Genomic DNA, 20,775 nt, shown 5'->3' with positions numbered 1-20,775 from the left:
ATTGCTACCTATTGATCGTGCGGCGGCTTCATTTTGAGAGTAATCAGCTTTTTCTGTCTGCGTATGTAAAAAGCTCTCAGCACCGCCGTTTGCAATAACGACGCGCTAACGCGAACTGATGGGAACAAGGATTTTCAAGTAGCAGAAGAGATGGTCAATGTCAGAGAATAGAAAGATCACATGTGTATTTTTTTATGCAAATTTATTGTGGATGGAACCTTTTCAGACCGCAAAAACCCTCTTCAGAAATAACCAAAAAGACATCTTTCATATATTTTTTTTAAAATTATAATATGGACAGCGTAGATAAATAATAGTTTAGCAGCTTTCTGGAGACGTAAAAATTTTTCTTAGGAAGGATAGAGATAATAAAAAAATGAAATTTCAGCTGTTGTGACCAATTATCAAGGCTTGAATAAGGAAATAAACTTACTGCCCCCAGAAAAGAAGAAATCAGGGATAGCCAAAATATTTGCCACATCTTTGCGAATTGTTCTTAATTTAGCTATTACATTTAAAACCGGTTGGAAAAGGTTGGTTCAATATTGATTTTAATTTTCAATTAAGGATACTTCAAAATAATTTAGACAAATAATAACTTGTGTTTCACATTTTGAGATATAATTTATTTGACGTTTGAGCCGGCGAGTGTTTGTTCGGTCAGGAAGGGAAGGTCACATCCATCACGATCGTCAACAAGTCTTTCTTTATTAGACACTTATCTCATTGGCCGCTTCCTCGTGGCCCACATCATCAAGTCACTCGCCAGCAGAGATAAATAAAACAAATATCTCCCATCTGCAGCATTTGACTGAGGTCTGCCTGTTTTTGCACGAAATTTAACTGGCGCGCCCTCGTGACGATTAATCAATCAGCAGACGGCTAACATCCTTCCTTAGCACCCTGTCGTTTGATGGATGGGGGGATGAGGTCTCTTCTCAAGACTCTTCCTCACAAAAAGTGATCTCGTTTAATTTTCATACCGTTCAAAAAACAATACAGGCCTTTTGGAGCGTTAAATATAGTTTGAAAAAATTTACCAACAGGCAAAGTTTACTTTAAATTACGAATATTTAAAGACCCCACACGGATAAATTTTGCAATTGTCGATACAAAAAATCTGTCTAACATTTATTTATTAATTGGAAGCTGTGCGATCTTCAAGTTGGTAAAGGCGGTGAGAATTTTATCGATCGCGCTATATTACTTTGTCACTTAAGTCATATTTGATTTTTTGAATGCAAAGCAGCCTTTTCTTGAAATTTTTGGAAATTTGTACTTACGAAAACCAAATAATATTCTGAACGTTTTTGATCCTTCGAAATTCATTTTTACGTGTTATTTACAATACAATTTTCTCCGTCACTGGAAGACAGGAAGGAAATTCCGCCCGAAGCGCGAAAACAAAGTGGATGATGAGGCGAAAATCGATCAGTCGCCTGCGAGTTTTCAATTTCTCCTCCCCAGCACGTTTATCATCGGCGCGTCAGACAGTTTTGCATCAACTCTTTCTTCTTCCATCACCCTGTTAGAGCGACACCTCTTTCTTCTTTTTAGCACCCCGCGAGAGAGGGTGCGTGTAATTCTTTTTATCTCTCAAGTGGCGGCAAAACACACTTGTGCGATCTTTGCGCAATCGGCCAATTAGATCTTTCTCGTCGCGGCACAAAGGGTAGAGTTACGTGCTGCACATATATTAGTGTCAGTGGCCAATTACTGCGACGTGGCTGTATGACTCTGACCCCCACAGACATCTTGCTTGATAATCTCATTAAACTTGCCTTCGTGGAGGTTCAAGAAGCGTCGCTTCTGATCAAAACTTTCTGACTGAAATTAGACTTGAGTTGCAATTGGGGTTACTCGTTTGTTTAATTAAGAGTCTCGACAACTTTCAGAAAATAGAAATTCCACGGCTAAGATCCTCGTTGGCAAATTATTTTTGATCAATAAATGAAAATAATATCTTTAAGTCCTAACAAAGCAAAGCAAACAAAATCTTAATTTTGAAAAATAATTTCAAGATTTGGTTTGACTCATGGCATTTCAATTAAAATTCTGCCTTTCCCGGGAAAGTTTTTTTGTTAGTAGTTTATTGTTTCGTAACAAAATATTTACAAACCAGTAAATAAACGATAAAAACAATTCAAAGAAAATTCAAATTTAAATTGAAACGTGGAAATGAAGATTCGGGCTTTTCCTCTATTATTTTAAATTTGAGTCACACTGACTATTAAATTAGTATTTAATGATCATTTACATACTTTTTGATTGATTAAAAACAGTTTGATCGTAAATTTAAGCAAGCAAATCATACAAAATTTTAAGAAAAAATACAAATTAGTTACTTTAAAAATTTACAATTCACAAAGATTAAAGTTAGGCAATCGCTCGTCACGAACGTCACACGGGTTGCATAAATTGAAAAAAGCTGTTTGATGTCCATGGTGATAATTACAATTAACAAACAAACCATTAGCAAAACAAACAGAGTATCACCACCAATTGAAACTTTCGACCTGTGTGTAATAATCGTTAATTGGCCCAACGAAGCGCATTCTCGTCGAAATTTATTCGGTTGGCACTTCAGCGAATGAACCAAATGGAGTGGTCTGGGTCAGCCGCATCGTGTGGAGCAAAGAGCGCGTCAAGGGTCGCATCTGCCTCGGCCGACAGACCTTTCAATCCGAGAATGCCTAATGAGATGAATAATTTACAAGCGACAGCGCTGAAAGCACGACAGTCTGCTGAGCTGGCGGAAATAAAAAGACGCTGCGAAAATGAGACGAGCGCTTTTCCAAAAGAGAGCACGGACTTAAAAGTTTCGTGCCAAAGATTTAAGGGCGGTTGCTGCAAATTGCCGTTTCGATCGCCTATTAGCCTTCACAACTTTCGACCTTAAAAGAACAAGTTTCCTGATTTGAAAAGTTGGAATGGGAACTGCAGTGAAGTTTCAAACTTTTCAATTTTATATGAAAATAAATTGTTTTCATTTTGTGGAAATAATTAAGTGCTTTTGATATGAAGCATGTGTAGAATATTCATAAATTTTTAGTTAAAAAAGGGAAAAATTTAATAGAAATTTAATAATTAAAATAAATCAAAAGCTGTTTAAAAGACTTATTCAAAAATTTAGGTCAATTTTTGTTCAAAACTCGAACCACAATTTTAAAAGAAATTAGAGCATTTTTTCCATAGGCACGTTTTTTCATCAAAGTTCCGAAATTCCATTTCGCCTCCACACCAAGAGCATCATGACGTTGAAACAAAAGGGAGCCCTGTACAAAGCTCGTCGTCCTTGAGAGCTCTAACATGTGTTTGTATCTGTCTTTGTGCTCACATGCATTGTTCAAACGTAATTATTCGTCTTTCGGGTAAACAGACAGCAAAACTTTGAAAGTCAGAAGCCGGCGGTTAATTCGCACAGCACAAATTAAATATCACGGTGGAGATTAATATTTAAGCAACAAAAGCAAGGCCAAGTTGAGAGAACATTTGGAGAAAGATGAAAAAAATAGTTGGATTTATTTTGAATTAAAATTATTAACAAGAGTTTCATTTTGATAAATAAATAAATAAAATAAAGTTTCGACAAAAACAAAGAGCGAATTTAATAGAAAAAGTGAAATAGCAAGTGAAATTAAAATAGAGTTTTAAACATGAGAACTTCAGTTTCATTTCCTTGATTGTTGGCTGATTGAGAGACGGGCTATGTGCGCACACGTGATGGTTTCCTCACCCGAGGCGCGAATAAAGCAGTCGCGGTGTGTGGCTCGGGCGAGACATCAAGATCAAGAGGCGATAAAACGAAGGAGAGGCTGCGATCCTCATCATCAAAAACTCGGAATCAATTAAGTTTGCCGCGCTTTTTCTTTTTTTCTCTCCATGATCACTGTAGCAGTCGGCGATAATTTCTCGCACGTGTTTTCACTAGATAATATTTTTTTCCTGCCGAATTACAATTCTGTGCAATGAGACGCTCCATCTGGTTTTGAGCAAAGTTAATGGCTGCTGATAAGGCATGAATATGGATGATTGAGTCATGCAGGCCGTAAAATGCCATGTGTTTATACACACTGGCCCTCTCGGTTCATGTTCCAACTGCAGAGATTGTGCTTTTAACGGGCGTGTGAACATTTAATTACCAGCAGACGGTGTTCGTCAAAGTCTGATTAGTTATCCCAAGAGTAAATCTCATTATTTGGAGATGAACAAAGGAAGTGATTCAAAAATAACTTCCAAGATGACGGTTTAATAGGAGATTAAAATTTAGAGCCAAAGAAATTAAAAGGCTGAGCATTTATTTAATATTTTTCAGTCAACCGGGAACTTTGCAAAAAAAAAATCAGTCGCACTTTCTAATGAGAGCTGACATCACCAAACGTTTGGCAGATAGAATAAGTAAATAATAAAAGTGCTAATTTTAAGAACTTCAACGTCCCAAATCGATTTCCTCGCTATTCGTTTACAATTTGCATAACACATTTGAAATTAAATCATTCCAAAATAATTTTTCAGGCTAAAAGATTTGATGATCCCTTGAAATTATTCTTTGATCTATACACTGGAGACCAAAGTCACCGCATTATTCCAACATTTATATTTAACACGCCTGAAGCCAAGGGCGCGTAATTGGATTTGCCAGACCTGCAGCAGGCACCCTCTCTGAATCAGCGAATTTTAATCGAGTTGCTCTCGCAGGGTGCGAAGCGTCGGCAAATTTCAATTTTCCGCAGAGCCCACTCTTTTGTTTGCTATCCATAAGGGCGAGAGCACGGTGTCTGCCTGAAAACGTCTTTTGTTTCGCAACTCCGAAAGTGCGCACACATTTTTACCACAATCCTAATCCAGAAAGATTAAGAACAGTTTTAATTTCCTCTGTGAAGTGCACGAGGTTGAATTGTGGTTACGGACAAGGAACTAAAAGTTTTGGGAGAAAATGATTTTGGCTAACAAATAAGCTTGTTGAAAACTTGCCATTAAGATATTGCAATGATTTTCTAGAGGATTGAAGAATTTAAGAGAGAATTATGTAGACAGGACTTAAATTAACTTCACAAAACTAACAATTTGTTATATAAAAAAAGCCAATAAAAGCGATTTTTTTTAAACATTATTAAATTATGCTTCCCATTTCATAAAGGTGATATTTTTTGGCTCAGCGTTTTAGTGACTTGTTGGCCAGAGGTGCTGCCGTTCACTCTGCAGTAGTACATTTTCATGATATTTTCATTCTCCATTGACTAGATCTGTGATGAATAAATAATATTAATTTTTATTTTCTCATTTCTAAAGACAAATATTTTGCCTCAGAATAAAATGTTTTGATTTTTACCTATTTTTTTTAGAGATAATTTACACTTTTCTTTGTAACTTTTGAAACAACTCATGTAAGAAAATGTTTCAATTGATTGAAAAATTGACAAATCATATTGTTAAAAATGGATTTGTGTGTTCCTAGAAACTAACAATCATCTACTCCATGACATGATTTAGGAACAATAAAAGAGGTGCAACTTTTGCAAAAAATGTTTTTTTTCACTTTTCCTTTCCATTTTCGCACGCCCGCGACAGAGAGATAACACAGCCCTCGCAGCTCTTGCTGAGTATCGACCCGAGCTTTTCAGCTTTGAATTTGTATTATGTGCAGCATATCAAAGAGACGAAGTGAAAGAGGGACACCCGGCTGCGGTTGCTCATTATTGCCGCCAAGCATTCTTTTTTTGTTCGGCATTAATTGAGCCGGCAGAAGCAGATCGAAGCTGCTCCGTCTCTCTAGAGAGAGGCTTCTACAAAATTCTATTATTTTCGAGCACAAACTGGCCGAATGGTCTTTGCTCTTGTTGGAAAATGATATAAAGGCCAAGAGAGAAAGAGAAAATCTAGTTATGCTCTTCGGAGAGGTCATTAGAGCAGGCACAGTGCTCTTCCACCCCAGTACCTCCCTTGGCCACTTGGGAGGAAAACGTCGAAAATCGTTCAGGAATGTTCTTTTTTTATTAATGTGAAGAGTTGCAGAGAAATAACAAATATTTTATTTGATACAAGAAATTAACATTAGAAGAAATGTTTGAAATAACGGGCTTCATCCTTGTTTTAGTCACACGCTGACAAAACATAATAAATTAACAATCAATATGAAAGAAGTCCTGCGAAATGTTAAAAATTGAAGTTTTGTCTCTGCGAGGAAAAATTCACAGAGTTATCTCTATCAATAAAAAGAAGCCCTTGGTTATTTTAAACTACTATGAAAAGTCTGCCCTTCCAAAAAAAGGAATTTAGAGAAAAAAAAACTCTTGAGATAATTTGTAAGCCGTTTTTTGGCCCTTAAACCTTGAAACGAATTCCTCTGCGAAGCATTTCACACGCCAACTTCAAAGAACTCATTGGAAAAAGGCCAAAAGTGTTGCCTCTTGAATTAATTGGTCCTCCCGAGAGAGAATTCCGAAGCACCCTTGCGCGGGCAACGGCCCCCGTTGACTCACGCCGCGGTATATAAACCGGCGTTGTTTAATTTTAGCCCCACCCACGGTAATTAGCATTGTTTTCACCGCGATTTTCGCCTGTCTGGTGCCAATTGCAATTAGTATGGATGAGAGCAGAAAGCAAAGCGGCACTTGAGATAAAGGGCCCTGGAGAGCAGCAGGATAACAAGGAAGTGATTTGAGAAATAAAGATAAGCGGAGTTCCATTGAAGTTCGATTGATAAGAAATACAAAAAATCTTGATAAATATAATACATCAATCATCAATCAAATATAATTCAAGTCTTTGAATTCGCCGAATTGAAAATGCAAATCTGTCTCTCTGATATTTTATCTGATTGTGAAAGCTTTCTTTTGAAGAAATGCCGCATTATTTAATGCACTAACATTTTTTTTTAAATTCTTTGGGACATATGAATATTTAAATTAAAAAAAAGGCGGCTTCAACGCTTCAGGTGGAAAATTTTTATTGTGATTTTCAATTTATTTAAAAAAAAAATTATGCTTTTTTATGCTTTACGCAATATAATGATGTAATATGAGCTTAAATTTAAAAAAAAGTAAGTCTGAATTCGATTGTAGAGTTTTTTGTAGCAAATATTCAAGGTTTTCTAACTCAGTCCTCCTCATTGACATAGTCAAATCAAATCGTTAACAATAGGAGCCATTTTATCAATAATTGGAAAACAATTAAATAAATAAAACCAACATTGTTATGTAAAGACTTAATTTGACTAGATGTCAATAGTAAGTCCTTAATATATAGTTTACAACATTTTAATTGGATACGCTGAAGACTGTAGAGAATGTAACGAATTGCCTTTGCAATGCATGTGTGAATCATTTATCAACAATCTTGCAAATTAATTTTTTTGCTTCTTCCTAACGAGCTGCATCTGGTGTAGCGTGCAAGCAAGGACGTCTGATGTAAAAAGTATAGCAAGACAATAACGTAATTAAGCGTTTGCGTCTCAAGGAGGAAGAACCCTTTTCAATTTTTAAAGCTGCTGTTAAATATTCAGCCCAGTTTATTTCAGCTTTACGACGGGAGCGAGTGAGCCGTAAAATCTCCTCAACAGGGAGGGCCAATGCGGCGAACACGCGACACTCGCTCAGATAGCCCGGAACCGTTTATTTTTATGGGCTTGAGAGAAGAAGGTGTAGGAAAAATTTTTGGGTCTGTTCTAAACAAGTTTCTCAAAAAAATGTTGTGTTCTTAATGTGCAAATCTGAGGAATTAAAGTTTTTAAATATATGAAATGTCTGATTAAATAAAAAATCGCGAATTCAAATTGAGTAAATTTAATAATTATATATATATATTTTTTTTTTAATTTTGCACAAAACATTGCGAAAGTATTTCGTCTGGTCAAGAATTTGACCTTACTAATTTACTATTCGTCAAACTGAATGTATCTCTCTTTTAACTAATTTTAAACGCGGTCTTCCCTTTAAATTCCAGCAGACGCCGGCTGCGTTCTAATAATAAATTCTCGTCTTCCGCCTCTTTATTTATCTCTGCGTAAATAAACGACGAGAGAAATTGAATGTGCGCTGCTATCTCTCTCCATTCACAAATAAATTCACAATTCACACTGATAAACGCGCAGTTTCACGGAAATGGTCCCTTTTCACAGCAAACAGGTGAGATTGAAACCAGTCGGCTCGGTGCGCGCGCGAAAAAAATTGCCCTTCAAGGTCGACGCTTTTATTTTCTTTTGGCCCGCCCGTGGTCCTCGCGAAAGTGAATTGAAGCGTTAGAAAAAAGCTTCGACCGCTAACTTCGTCATTCATGAGAATAGCCAATTTTTGAGTTTCCTTTGGTTTGGTTTCAAAAGTTATTCATTCAAGCAGGATGTGGAAAAAAGTTTTGATGAATTGCTCGTGAGTCATTGTTGCAGAATCAGACATAAAATTTCTGAAAGTGACAAAAAATTATCATGCAACAAAGAAAAATATGAACTTATCCGAAGGTTCAAATTCATTTAGCGGAAAAACAGTCCAACCACCAGTGGACTCCTGGTTTGTGTGAATTTTTTTATCACAAGCTCAAATTTTATGAATTTTTTTCACAGTCATTCAGAAATAAAAAGTACCTGCGATTTCCTTTTTTTTAAATTTCTTTAAGATAAAAAAATAAATCTTTTTCTAAAAATATTTAACATTGAATAATTTTATTGCAAAAATATAAAAAGCACAAAGCAATTAACTTCAGACTCAAACAGAAATGAGTGAACTTAGAAAATTTATACATTATAAATTGTATGCATTATGTTGCAATTGTTCAATTGTTATGATCTTTGCAAACAAAATTCTCATAGAATTTTAATACTGAATGTTTTATTTGCTTTATTTCATTTTTTTTTTTTTTTTTATCTTTGAAATCTTCCTCATAAATGATTTTAGAAATCAATTAATTAATAATTTTGGGACTCAAAAAAAGTTGATAATCTTCTATACGAAAACCACTCGTGCACTTTTCTCTAAGTTTCTTTCTAACCCACTGGGGCCATTGTTGGCACAGCACGTTCTTCCCAAGCACACATTTCATACCTCTAATAACTTTTGTGACGGAGACACCGAAAGAGCCATAAAATAGAAAAACTTTCCTATCACCGTGTGTGATTAAGGGCCAAAGAAAAACAGTAAAAGCACAACAGAGGCAGAAGAAAAGCCATTTGGAAACACCTCTCTGTGTAATCGGAAATGGGAAGAGAATTGCGAAATTTCCGCGCGAGGTGGTGGTCAGACGGGTATCCTTATTAGGATGCTGCTCTCTCTAATCAACGTCTTTCCTCTTTGCTCTGTCTCGCTGACAAACGCTCTTGTCTCGGAAGGCAGAATTTGAAGATAAGTTGGGATTTCTGCCATCATCACATTTCCGGTTCAAAGATATCAAAAGAGGAAGTAAAATTGGATTGTTTTAATTCACGAGAATAAGCTGAGGAAAGAAATAACTATCACCAGAATTAATTTAATTTATCAGAAATATTTCTCTATATCGACATTTGGAAAAAATATGATCACAAAAAAACTCATTTCGATGATCAGTTAAAAATTATAAAATAAAAATTCAATGAATTTTTTTTATTCAGTTAATTTTAAATTAATTTCAATTCAATTAAAAAAATCTTACTCTAAAAAATACTTTATACTCATAAAGAATTGTTCTTGAAAGTTTTTATTTAAAAAAAAAAATACCTTTGAAACAAATTAATTTATATTTTAAAAAGTCATATTTTTTTTTGTTAACGATGTATTTGTAGCAATGTGGGAAAATAAACAGCAAGAATAATAATTAATTATATTCAATAGAAAATGATTTGAAGCTTCTGTTCAAATTTGGTAAAAACATTAATTTACTTTTAGAGCTCGAAGTTGAAGGTAGAATTTCAGCTCTTTGAAATTTTATCGGGACTCATCATACATATAAGTCACTCTTTCATTGCACGCTAATCAACGACATTCCCATCTCAGATTCCGTTCGGTTTTCGACTCATCGGCTGACAGGCGCTGTTGCTCTTGCCAAGCTCCGGTTTCATTTCGGGGTAAAAATTGTGCGTGTCGTCGATGGGTTGAGCGAAAAGGGACTTGTAGCACCGAGGGCGGGCAACTATTGCTCAAACAATTAGATCATCGCTTTTATTTCGCTCGCGAGCTCGAGGCAGAGCCAGTTTAATTTTTTTCCCGCATCAACCGCGAATCTGAACGAAACAAAACGCGAGGCAGTGGTTCGGTCTCGACGAGCGCTTTGACTTTTCAACGCCAGTCAGTCATTTGATATCGCGCTGACAATAAGCGAGTAACACCGCTTTTCCATCTTCACCCCGACCGTTTCTGTTCTTTAGTTAGTTCATATTTACTATAAATTCCCCATTGAATCAAACATTTCACATCAGCAACTTCCAAAAATTAATGCAAGAAAAAAATTGTAAGACAAAAATTAAGAAAAAGTTAAGGAAACTACTCAGGCTCAAATTGAAAGATTAAAACTGAAAGCTCCCGAAAGCTCCCATGGCTTCATTATTTTTTGAAATACAATAGTTTATTTTTAATTACGGCTCACTAACTAAGATTTTATATTTCAGCAAAATAATTACAATTAGATTGCTTTAAAAGTTAACTTTTCTGCAGCAATGAAATTATTTTGAGTTTTTAACTTCAGAATAAAAATGGAAAACTTTTATGACTTCCATTAAAAATTCACTTGAAAAATTTCGCCTTTGATAAACTTTTGTTAGGCTTCCAAAAATTTTAAAGGAATTTCCCTTGAAACATCCCTTTCCTGCGTCTAAGTGAGCGAGACGAGGAAAATCAATGAACCGCGTCCATTGCCCGTGCATAATGAACGCCGGCTGGATGAAATTCTAGCCGAGGGCACGAAATCGCTCCACATTTGGCAAATTTGATTTCAGGAGGAAGGAAGTGTGGCCCATCATTATTCTGTTCAGCCGCCGCACATAATTAAAACTAAGGAACGATTTCGTCCTGCCTTTTGGTGTCCGAGGCAATGACACTGCACAAGGCTTGCTCAAGGGCACAACAAAACGAACGCCTTCAGTTCAGCGTTTTAAAACTTTTATTTACTTTTCCTCTTGGCCGTGCTTCCAATGAAGAAATCACTTTTCGTGGGCAGATGTGACAAATCGTCGATTTTAGCGTCTCATCGTTGATTTTGAAACCATTTATATAATTTATTTTTAATATCTTGAACTAAAAACTTTCATAATTTAAGCACCAGCTCATCGCACAGCAACCAAAGACATGAATACATTCAAAGCTGAGGTCAAAACTTTGCGGTTTTCGGTCTTCAATATGCAAATAGTTTCGCCGAAGTTTGAAAGCCGCTGAATTTCAAATGACCCTCGAATAAACACAGGAGAATCATGTGCTTCCAATTACGTAATAAGAAGTACGGTTAAAAAACATGATTTTTGCACAGTGAGCAAAACCGTGGAATACATTCTACATTCCCCTAAAAAAGGTTGAAACTTTGGACTCCTCTTAATCTGCTCTTAATTCAGAAATCAAATAAACCCTTCCAAAATTTCCTATTTCTTTCGAAATATCATATTTTGAAACAATATTTAATATCAATACTAAAAACTTGCACCATGGAAAAATACATAAAGGAACTTGAAGGTTGATTGATGATTTTATTCATAAAATTCTCTATCATTGTCGCTTCTTCAATCTTCAATTGTAAAAAGCTTAATAATTGTAGTGAATAATTTTTGGAAAATATAGAATTATTAAGTAATGAGTGAATTTATAAGTTAAAAATCAGTGCACACTCATTTGCATTTAAATTTGAATGAAAATATTAATATTGTATCATATTGAATGTTGATTTTTAAATTTTTACCTGCTTGAGGCTCAGATTTGTGTTTGGTGTCCTGGTCGGGGAATTCTTGCCATGCAAAGGACGAGCCGAAGAGCAGCAAACCCAACAGCAAGGGGTACAAATCCACCCTCTTCTTGGTCATTTTCGCACGAATTGATTGTGTCGCCACTACTCTTTCAGTCCCGGCATAATTTCCTCACTAGAAATTTCCAAAACGATGCACTGTTTTTTTTATGTTTGCGTCTCTCTCCGTCTCGATCTCACACGGGCATAGCGTCTCAGCTGTGCCCGCTCTCAGGTGCACTGAAGGGAAGAGCAACCTGCAACCTGCCGAGATTTGTAATCGGCCCGAAAGAGGCGATTTCTTTCTACGGGCGCCGGTCGCGGGTTCGACCAACACACAAGCACTCGGCCTTTTTCGGGCTAATTGTCCGCGGCCAAACACGCGAGAGTAAAGCAAGCTTCTTTTCTTCCTTCACTCGCTGCTCGCAACTTCACGGCTCCTTTTGCCTTCGAGTTTGAGTTTTGCTTGCTTTGGCCGCCCCCACCACACCGTAGTCCCTGCTGCCGCCGCTGCCTCTTTTGTGTCTCTTCTGCTGTTTACCACCAATCTGCGCTGCGTCGATTTCTCGTTCGCCTCCACCGAGTTTCGTCCAAGTTTCGTCTTCTCTCGTTTGACAAGGACGAGCCCGAGAACTGAACTACCAACTTAATAAAATTACAAATGGAATGTTCAACAACGATGTTGGTGTTAATTTTGCATGATTATTTTGCATCTACCTCACTTTCATGTAAATATAATAAACTGCAATATTCAGCAGTTGTAATGAATTTAAATCATATAATTATTATTTTTTTATAAAAATATTATGCTGGCAACATTGACAATACGTACAGCTGCTGAAACAAAAATTCAGGTATGGGAAGATTTTCTTGTTTTTCCAGCCGAATTTTATCTTTCATCCTGCGTTAGAGGGTAGAAAATTATTCCGAAGCGTTTCAAATAACTTTTTTCTCTAAATTTCTAACGCAATTGAGTTATTTCAGGTGCAAAATGGGCGGTGACGGACATGGCCATGGAGAGGCCATCAAGATTCCCGACTACAAAATTTATAAAGTTGAAGGAGTACCCGAGCTGATGAGAGTTCAGAATGCTCTAGCTGCCAAGGGATTAAAGGATCCTTGGTTGAGGCATGGACAATTTATTTTGTTGGAAAACAAATATCTAAAACAAGGTTTTCACCCAACAGAAATGAAGTCTGGAGGTTTGATCCTTCATGGGGCACCAAGTCAGAGAGGATTAAGTTGACCTTCTTCAGGGGCTTCAAAATCGGTCTTGGTCTTGCAGTGGCCACTGTTGCCATTGAGAAGTTGCTGGAGATGAGGAATCCACACCACCATGGCCATCACTAGGTGATATTGATTGTAGAGAAGGAAAACTTGGTAGCATTTCAATGGTCCTTTTCAGTTTTCTAAAGAAAAAAATTAACCTTTGAAATGTCTAGGCAGTTCATGGAAAGTTATAAATATTTTTTTGATGTTCTGCCAGCTCGGTGTTGTATATAGAATAAAAATAAGAAAAAGCTGTTAAATTTCACTTTTATTCAGCAATATACAACGACTATAATTATTTATTTTCAAACTCATTATATTTCTGCACGATACAAATCAACAATAAACCATTGATTTGGTTACACCTCATACATTAAATATTAACAGTTAAAATCGTGATGTCCAGTGTTGTGTCAAAAGGTTTACAATTTTTGTTTCTGTGTCAGTAGTTAGTTTGACGTGATACAAAACGCACTTTTAAACTTTATTTTTCATTATTATTTTATTAAGAGATCGAGAGATGCAGTTTTGAAACTTTAAAATTCATCTTATAAAATCATTCTTTAGATACTGCTAATCAATTAAGAATGATAATTTGATATTCCAAGTAAATTTCTCCGCTAATTACACAGTACATCACAGAGAATTGAAGTGGGTCTAGCGAGAAGGGAATTGCAAAGTGTATATAACAAGTTTTAAATCAGTCATTCAAAATTTTTTCAAATAAATTTCAATGAGCTTACAACGACTAAGAGTGACAGAAATTTATCTCTAAAATGCAAATTGCTCTTGCAGTATTTTAAAAGATTCTTTGAATTATTTGTTGTCTTCATAAATGCATTATGTTCCCCGGGGGATTTGTTTTTAAGTAATTAATTGTGATTTTAGAGAACACAAGAATAACATTTAGTACCGCTTTTCATCCGTTTACGCTTATTCAATAATTACGTGATACGAAAAAGTGCCATTTAACAAACCAATCCAATGAACGCAGTCCAAGGTGTAAACCTGTTCGCCACACTATATCACAGGGTGAGCCTCACAAAACTGAGCTCGCCTCCTTTCCAGCCCTCCGTTCTGCCACAGGGGTCGACAGACAAGTCCCTAATTTAGAAGAATTTCCAGTCGTGGAATCTGCTGCTGCTGCGTTTAGATCTCTGTTGCGATCCTTTTTTGATTTTTTGCGTCGTTTTGAAGACTTTGGCGACTTTTCCAGAAAGAGCGCCTCATGAAAGTCGTCTGAACTCAGGTTGCTCTCCTGCACCAGCAACACCGAGCTCAGGTTGCCGTCCGTCGAAGATTTGGGAAACCGGAACATTTCCTTCTCCCTCTCAGGTTCGCTGGCCGACTTGGAACCTTTGGGTGAATGCAGGGTGGGTGAACTGGCCTGCTTGGGGGAGGAGGGAGACGTGGGGGAGGCCGGGGCGGACGACCCTGCGCTCAATGTAGAGGTTGATGACAGCATGTTATTCGGAGGGACCACCAGACTAGAGGAGCGCGACCCTCGCGGTGAATTTGGCTCCAAAAGGGGTGACTTGGGGGAGTGGTTTGGGTCGGGGGAGACGGAGTTGTTGGCCGTGGGCACGGTCAGGCTAGAGGAGCGCGACTGCCGACCTGCCAGGGCGGCGAGGGCTGGCGACATGGGCTCAGGGGTGCGACTGATAGACACGCCTGAAATGAACAGGGTGGGAGATTTCGGAATTCCAGTTTCGGACTCGTACTCGTTGGAGCTGTCCGTCTCCAGTTTGGGAGATTTGCAGATACGGATCCTCAGGGTCTTATGGGTGAGGAAGACGTCCTGCCTGGGTTTTGGTGGGAGGGGTGGCAGGAGTTCCTCCTCGTCCTTCCTGCTGCTGTCGTCGTCTGTGGTGCCCAGAATTCCGCAAACCTCCATGTCTGCATTCAACGAGTCGGACGTGTCCTCGATGGACGACTGGCCGCCAAAGTTGATCATGCAAGAAGGGCTGCTGTCCAGCGGCCGGTCGTCTTCGGCACTGGCCGCCTGCCGCAGATTCCTTCGAGCCAGTTCCTCAGGTTTGTCGTCATGGTGGCTGTGGTCCGAATCAAAGTACGAGCAGGAGGGCACTGCGACCGGCTTGGTGCAGAGGTCACCTGTCGAGTGTGACCTCCGCATGACTTTGGACGCAGTCGCATCGTCTTCGGTGAAGCGGCCACCGTTTTCGTGGATCTCCCCAATCTCGAAGCGGCCATCCTCCATGCCTCCGCCGCGGTGGTGACTTTGGAAGCAGATGGTCGTTGAGTCAGAGTCCTCCACCAATCGGGCGTTCCACCGGCGACTGATGGTGGCGTCAAAGGTCTCCAGGTCGCATGCCGCCAGGCTTTTCAAAAAAGAATCCACGGTGACGTCCACTGAACTCGAGTTGTCATTGGACAATGGGGAGGGCGTTCGCAGGCTGGACACGCAGGCTGAGCACACAATGGGCGTCTTCTGACTTTTGTTCTCTTGCAGAGAAAGGTGAATGGCCAGTTTCAGCAGAGAGTCGTCGCCCTCCGCTTTTTGCGTGGAAACAGTGGGAATGCTTATGGCAGAGGAGGCGCTGGTACCAGCCAGTCTAATAAATTTAAAAGTCAGGGAAATGTGATTTGAATTTTCTAAATAGATATTTACCCCTCTCTCATTTCCCTCTGCTGCTTTTTCATTTGGTCCTCAATCATTTGTAAGCGTGACATTTCTAATGCTATCACTAGGTCAACATCCGCAGTAACTAAAAAAGAAGTATTCAAAGATTTTACAAATAATTGAAAATCGCATCAGCAATGGCTCATTTTGGCTCATAAAATTTAATTTAGAAATATTTGAATCACAAAGCTTATTTAAATTATCCAGTGTATACTGCATTTATAAATTTATATATATTATATCTTAAAATTACAACTTACTTTCAGCATCATGCTGCAAACCTGTGGATGTCCTGCTGCAGTTGAGACTGCAAAAATCATAAATTGTGCCTGTGCAAGGGTTTCTAGCTCTTGGGCGATCACAATTGGGCCGAGTGCATTTGCCTACTATGCTAACTGCAATAGCTTGATCAACATCAGTCTCCTAAAGGAAAATAATTAATTATATTTTCTTAAATCAACCAGTTCAAATTATTACTTCTTGTTCAGTTTCAAAACGAGGCCACTCAAATATTGAGTTCAACACGTGGGTTCCTTGCACATCTTTCATCCAGCTTTTTGCTATTGCTTGAGCAACCTGATTCTTTTTTTTCAACATTAAATATTAAATTAGAAGCTAAGACAAGTAATTTCAGTTACTCTTCTTTGCTCTGGTGGAGTTTCTGGGGGTGCCAGCCCCTTGTCAATGGCCTTAACAAATTCGTGCCGCCTCTTCCTTGCCAAGGCAGTGGTTTGCATAATAGCAGTCCGTGGGGTTCGTAGATAAGGGCGAGCTACTTGTTCGGACAACTTCTCTGTCACTTCCTCTAACTCGTTCTAAAATTTTTCAATTAACTAATCTATGAAAAAAAAAAGATTTCAGGCGATAACAACCTGCATCAGCTCAAACATAGCCTTATTGTATCCATTGTCTTCTAAATAGTAACCATAGACATAGGAGCCACATAAGACCCTGCGAGCTTTCAAAAGTTCTCTAACAGCTTCTTCAATGAATTTAGTGCCTTTCTGCAGTTTTGGAGATTTAAGAGTGCTGCAAGAATCTGAAAATTTTAAAATTTGTAATTTTAATTTAAACTGGGATTAAACTTTGGCAATTACCAGGCCTTGGGTTTTGAGCTTTGTGCAGTGAGGCGGCCAAGAGCTGCATTTTGTGTGGAACGGCGCTGAGCAATGGTAATTCTAATCTCTGCGAATTTTCATGGTTGCGGAACCTGGTGTAGTAGTGGAGGAAGCGGGTGAGTTCCTGCAGCTGTTGGTTGCGTTGAGCAGCTTCATTGAGCATGGCGCCTTGTTTCTCATCAAGACGACTAGCAATCTCAAATCTATTGCATCTAAAGTACCCTCCAGTTGCCGAGCTATGTTTCTTCCAAGTTTCCAAACAAACCCAACAGAAGTCAAATTTGCACTATAAGACATGTTTGAATTAATCCCCATTTCTCAGAGTAGAACAGATTAAAACTCACTTTTGAACACTTCATGTGATTACACCCCTCGTTTTTCTGAATTGGGGATTTGCAGTTGGGGCAGGGTTTTGAGTTTGTGACCAACCACAAGCAATTGGCCGCCTCCTCACTTCCAGAACAGGAAGTTTCCAACTCTTCCAGTTTGATATCGGAAATTTTTTTCTGCCACTCTTTCCATTGCTCACAACTGAATTTTATTTTTTATTCTTTTTATTATAAATTTTTTTTATAATTTTACCCGCACGGTGCATGAGCCTCTCCTAAGCACTCCCAGCAAAAGAAGTGACCATTTCCACAGTCAACTGCATGTGAGGTGCTCAAAGGGCCATTATTTGCAGAGCTTAGGGAGTTGTCATATGACTCTGGGGGCAACCTGACCGCCCTCCCACATCCTGGCAAAGGGCACCACTTAATGCTTCGGTTCGTCTCTACAAACGCCTGTGGCAAAAAGGTTATGAAACCATGCTTTGGAAAACCATCAATATACAATTTTTATACCTTGATGTCAAACTGCAAATATCTCCTGGCCATTTCCGCGCTGACCACATGCTCTATAATGTCAACTGGGACCAAAATGTGGCAGTTGAAAGCAGGGCAGAAAATGTGGTGAGCGTCGCCCTCCTGAATCTTCAGCGTCAAGTACCTGTTCCAACAAGAAAAACAAAACTGGTGTTCGCAGCTCATCTGAATTGGCTCGTCCCATATGGGCATGGGGCAAGTGCAAATTTCGCACTGCAAACAACTTAATTAGACACTTTTTCTTTTTACAAAATGAAATAATACCACAAAATCCGCCTCTGAAGGTAGGGGCATGCGTTCTCTTTTCCTAATTGGTGAAGGGACAACTGGAGGTGAGCCTAGGGCAGCATCATCGGCAGCTGGAACAAGACTTGAGTGCTCGAGCGCCGAAGGAGGTGGCTGAACGCCAGCTAATTGGCAGCATAAAACAGGCTCCTTCATCCACTTCTCCAACAGAGCCTCCCTTGACCATTCTAAGTAAAATACAATTAATTGGAACATTAACTACATATTGCAGCATAAAGTATCCACTTTGTCAAGTTGGAGAGTGAAAAGTTTCATTGGGAGATAATTTGATTCTTAGAGTTTTTACAATTAAAAAAATAATTATAAAAAACGGATTTACTAGAGTTAAAAAAATCCTCCGAATGACATCCAAAAAATAATAGTTATTTCTTTTTCTTATTAATCTATTATTTTAAATAAATTCATTTAAAAAAAATGTTAATCTTTTATATAGAGTTAAAAGTAAATTTAATAAAAAAATTATACCATTGTCCCTCAGCAGTGCCTCTGCGGTAAAAAGAGGGATGTGCAGCATATCCGCAGTTTCAACCAAAAGCTGATCTTTTGCTTCCTGCAAGTCCTGCGTCCGCAAACCAGTGTAAACTTCATCCTCTTCCTCTTCATTTTCCTCGCTTTGCTGGTCGTTGGTTTCTTCTTCACTAGTTTTTAACCCTTTTAACCCCTTGCTCCTTAGCACTTCATCTTCGTTGACTGTGTCGCTATTATCAGTCTACATAAAAATAAGTCACAAAAAGATTTTTTCATTAATAAATTGGACTCACAAAAACCATTTTAGTCTCCAGAAATTGAGCTATTTCATGGTGGCCGAATTGCATGGCTAGGTCACAAGGGGTCAATTTATCAATGTTCTCGAAAAACAGGGGAGCACTGGCCGCCACCAAAATCTCGACGCACCTCTGCAGGCCAGACTGAGCAGCACAGTGGAGTGCCGTGTTTCCTTGCTATAATAAAAATAATTCAGAGTAATTGCTAAATCATCAAAATAAAACTCTTACGTGATCAACAGAATCAATTGCCATTTTTTCTTTATCTCCAGAAGGTAGGGGTACCCCACGCCACTGCAGCAGAAGGGAGACGCAGGCGGCACGTCTCTCTTGCGCGGAAAGAGATTTCTGCTGGGCAAGGTTGCAGGCCATGTGCAGAGATGTTTCATTACTGCTGTTTTTCTTGTTAGGGTTGCCTCCTAAATCGTTGAGGAACGTTCTGTGAAATATATAAATTTTATACAATATTAATTATCATTAAAAATTAGCAAAATACCTAAGCAAGTGTTTCATCCCATGTTTGGAAGCGTAGTGAAGGGCCGTGTTGTGTTGGTGATTGTCTCCGTAACTGAGATTTGGGTCCAGGTGTTTCCTCAGCTCAGGTGAGCTTTGGAATACCTGAAGTTACAGTTAAACAATTAGTCAGATTATTTATATATTATTTTTTTTTACTAAAAATTCTAACCTGCATGGCAGCATACTCATCTCCATGCTGAAGGTATTTCTTAAACTTGGAAGAGGCACTGCCCATGGCAAGCGTTGGCTCAAACAGTTTGCGCTCCACTTACATATCAATAAGATGGATTTAAGCAGACTCCCGCAGAGCTTAAAAATATCCTCTAGCTCTGAATTTTCTGTTGATTTCAAAAGCATTTTTCTTCCTAAAAATGATTAAGAATATTTAGATAATAGGAAGTCAATTTGAACTTTATTTAAAGGATGCTTTTATTACTTAATGTTAAATTACCATATTTCAGACGAAGAGAAATTTCCCAGAAGCATTCGCAGGGTTGCTTTAATTTTTGAGGAATTATGGAGTTTTTGGGGATGATTTATAGATTTAAAATCTGTGTTTCTTATGATTTTAGCTGTATAATTTAGTAGCATGCCATGAAATATCTGAAAATAAATGTTAGAAAAACTTCAGTATTAAACATGGTTTTAGAGTATTTGCATTATTTTTACTTCAAGCTCTCTATCATTATCTTATTAATTGGACCACTGTGTAACAATTAGAGCAACAAAATGTCAAGTGGTGCGCTAATTGACGGGTGAAAGTGTTTTTTTTTTTAGTAACGCACAGCCTCCGCTTTCAATTTTGGCTCACCTGATTGAGAGAACAGCATCCTGCGGATCAAGAACAACCAATGGTAGACATTATGGAGCTTGGTTCCTCCTATGTCTTCATCTAGACACTTTCAATATTCGAGCCAAGAAATTTCCAGCGACGGCCATGGTGGTTGGGAAAAGTCGGAGCACCTCGGCACCCACTTTTCCACCGATTCGCGATTTTCCAGGGCAGCCTACAATGATGCTGATGATGATTTTCCAATCACATAAGGCTGCAATACGCTCACCCAAATGTGGACAAATCTTTCTTCACAGAATTAGTACCTTGCCAAGTTTTTGTGTAATTGAAGGTTTGAGAGGAGCCGAGCAGCACGGCACAGACGAAAAGAAACTATTGATTTATATATTTTGTTTTGATCTGGATTCGAGCATGGACTGGCTGCTGCATGAAGGGGAGGAATGGGGGATGCGACGGTCGATAGCAGGGTAGCAAAGGCGCATGACACAGACATTGCTCTACAGCACCCAGGCCGTGAAAGCGCGGAATCATAAAGAGACAAAAAAGTGATTCACTTTTTTGTACATAAAATCTATATTTTGTAAAATGCATTGAGAGAAGAAAAGAAATTTTCAGT

The 20,775-nt window shown here is 38.4% G+C and overlaps 2 protein-coding genes and 1 long non-coding RNA gene across 4 annotated transcripts in view; 1 reads left to right on the top strand and 2 right to left on the bottom strand.

Annotated features, from left to right (window-relative positions):
* The window catches only part of LOC132196697 (low-density lipoprotein receptor-related protein 1), a 33,632-nt gene extending 21,272 nt beyond the window's left edge, over positions 1 to 12,360 (bottom strand). For both annotated transcript variants that reach the window (XM_059619513.1, XM_059619514.1), the window contains exon 1: positions 11,848 to 12,360. In XM_059619513.1, the coding sequence (XP_059475496.1) occupies positions 11,848 to 11,968 (121 nt within the window). In that variant the 5' untranslated portion in view covers positions 11,969 to 12,360. The remainder of the gene's footprint in view (positions 1 to 11,847) is intronic.
* LOC132196707 (uncharacterized) lies at positions 12,108 to 13,017 on the top strand. The gene is made up of 2 exons (XR_009441789.1): positions 12,108 to 12,802; positions 12,874 to 13,017. It is a non-coding gene; the product is annotated as an uncharacterized LOC132196707 (long non-coding RNA).
* Positions 13,018 to 13,418: 401 nt separating this feature from the next.
* Positions 13,419 to 20,611, bottom strand: LOC132196699 (ankyrin repeat and IBR domain-containing protein 1-like). Its single transcript, XM_059619515.1, has 19 exons — positions 20,428 to 20,611; positions 20,178 to 20,373; positions 19,818 to 19,969; positions 19,536 to 19,731; positions 19,347 to 19,468; positions 19,082 to 19,289; positions 18,848 to 19,027; positions 18,552 to 18,795; positions 18,045 to 18,253; positions 17,760 to 17,993; positions 17,500 to 17,699; positions 17,262 to 17,448; positions 16,897 to 17,203; positions 16,672 to 16,838; positions 16,438 to 16,614; positions 16,277 to 16,381; positions 16,060 to 16,222; positions 15,788 to 15,884; positions 13,419 to 15,731 (listed from the first exon to the last, which is right to left on the bottom strand). Exons 4-19 carry the CDS (start codon positions 19,599 to 19,601, stop codon positions 14,198 to 14,200), a joined length of 4,200 nt encoding a protein of 1,399 aa, XP_059475498.1. The 5' UTR covers positions 19,602 to 19,731; positions 19,818 to 19,969; positions 20,178 to 20,373; positions 20,428 to 20,611; the 3' UTR covers positions 13,419 to 14,197.
* Positions 20,612 to 20,775: the final 164 nt, after the last annotated feature.

The sequence above is a fragment of the Neocloeon triangulifer genome, unplaced genomic scaffold (genome assembly GCF_031216515.1).
Source record: "Neocloeon triangulifer isolate White Clay Creek 2 clone unplaced genomic scaffold, ASM3121651v1 ptg000012l, whole genome shotgun sequence".
Classification (NCBI taxonomy): Eukaryota; Metazoa; Arthropoda; class Insecta; order Ephemeroptera; family Baetidae; genus Neocloeon; species Neocloeon triangulifer.
This window is presented reverse-complemented; position numbering and strand designations above follow the sequence as displayed.

Coding starts and splice junctions, on each gene's coding strand:
- LOC132196699 (XM_059619515.1), bottom strand. CDS start 19,601: ATGGGCAGTGCCTCTTCCAAGTTTAAGAAATACCTTCAGCATGGAGAT. Junction 16,615..16,671: donor CTATGTTTGAGCTGATGCAG/GTTGTTATCGCC, acceptor GAAAAATTTTAG/AACGAGTTAGAGGAAGTGAC. Junction 15,885..16,059: donor TTTGCAGCATGATGCTGAAA/GTAAGTTGTAAT, acceptor CTTCTTTTTTAG/TTACTGCGGATGTTGACCTA.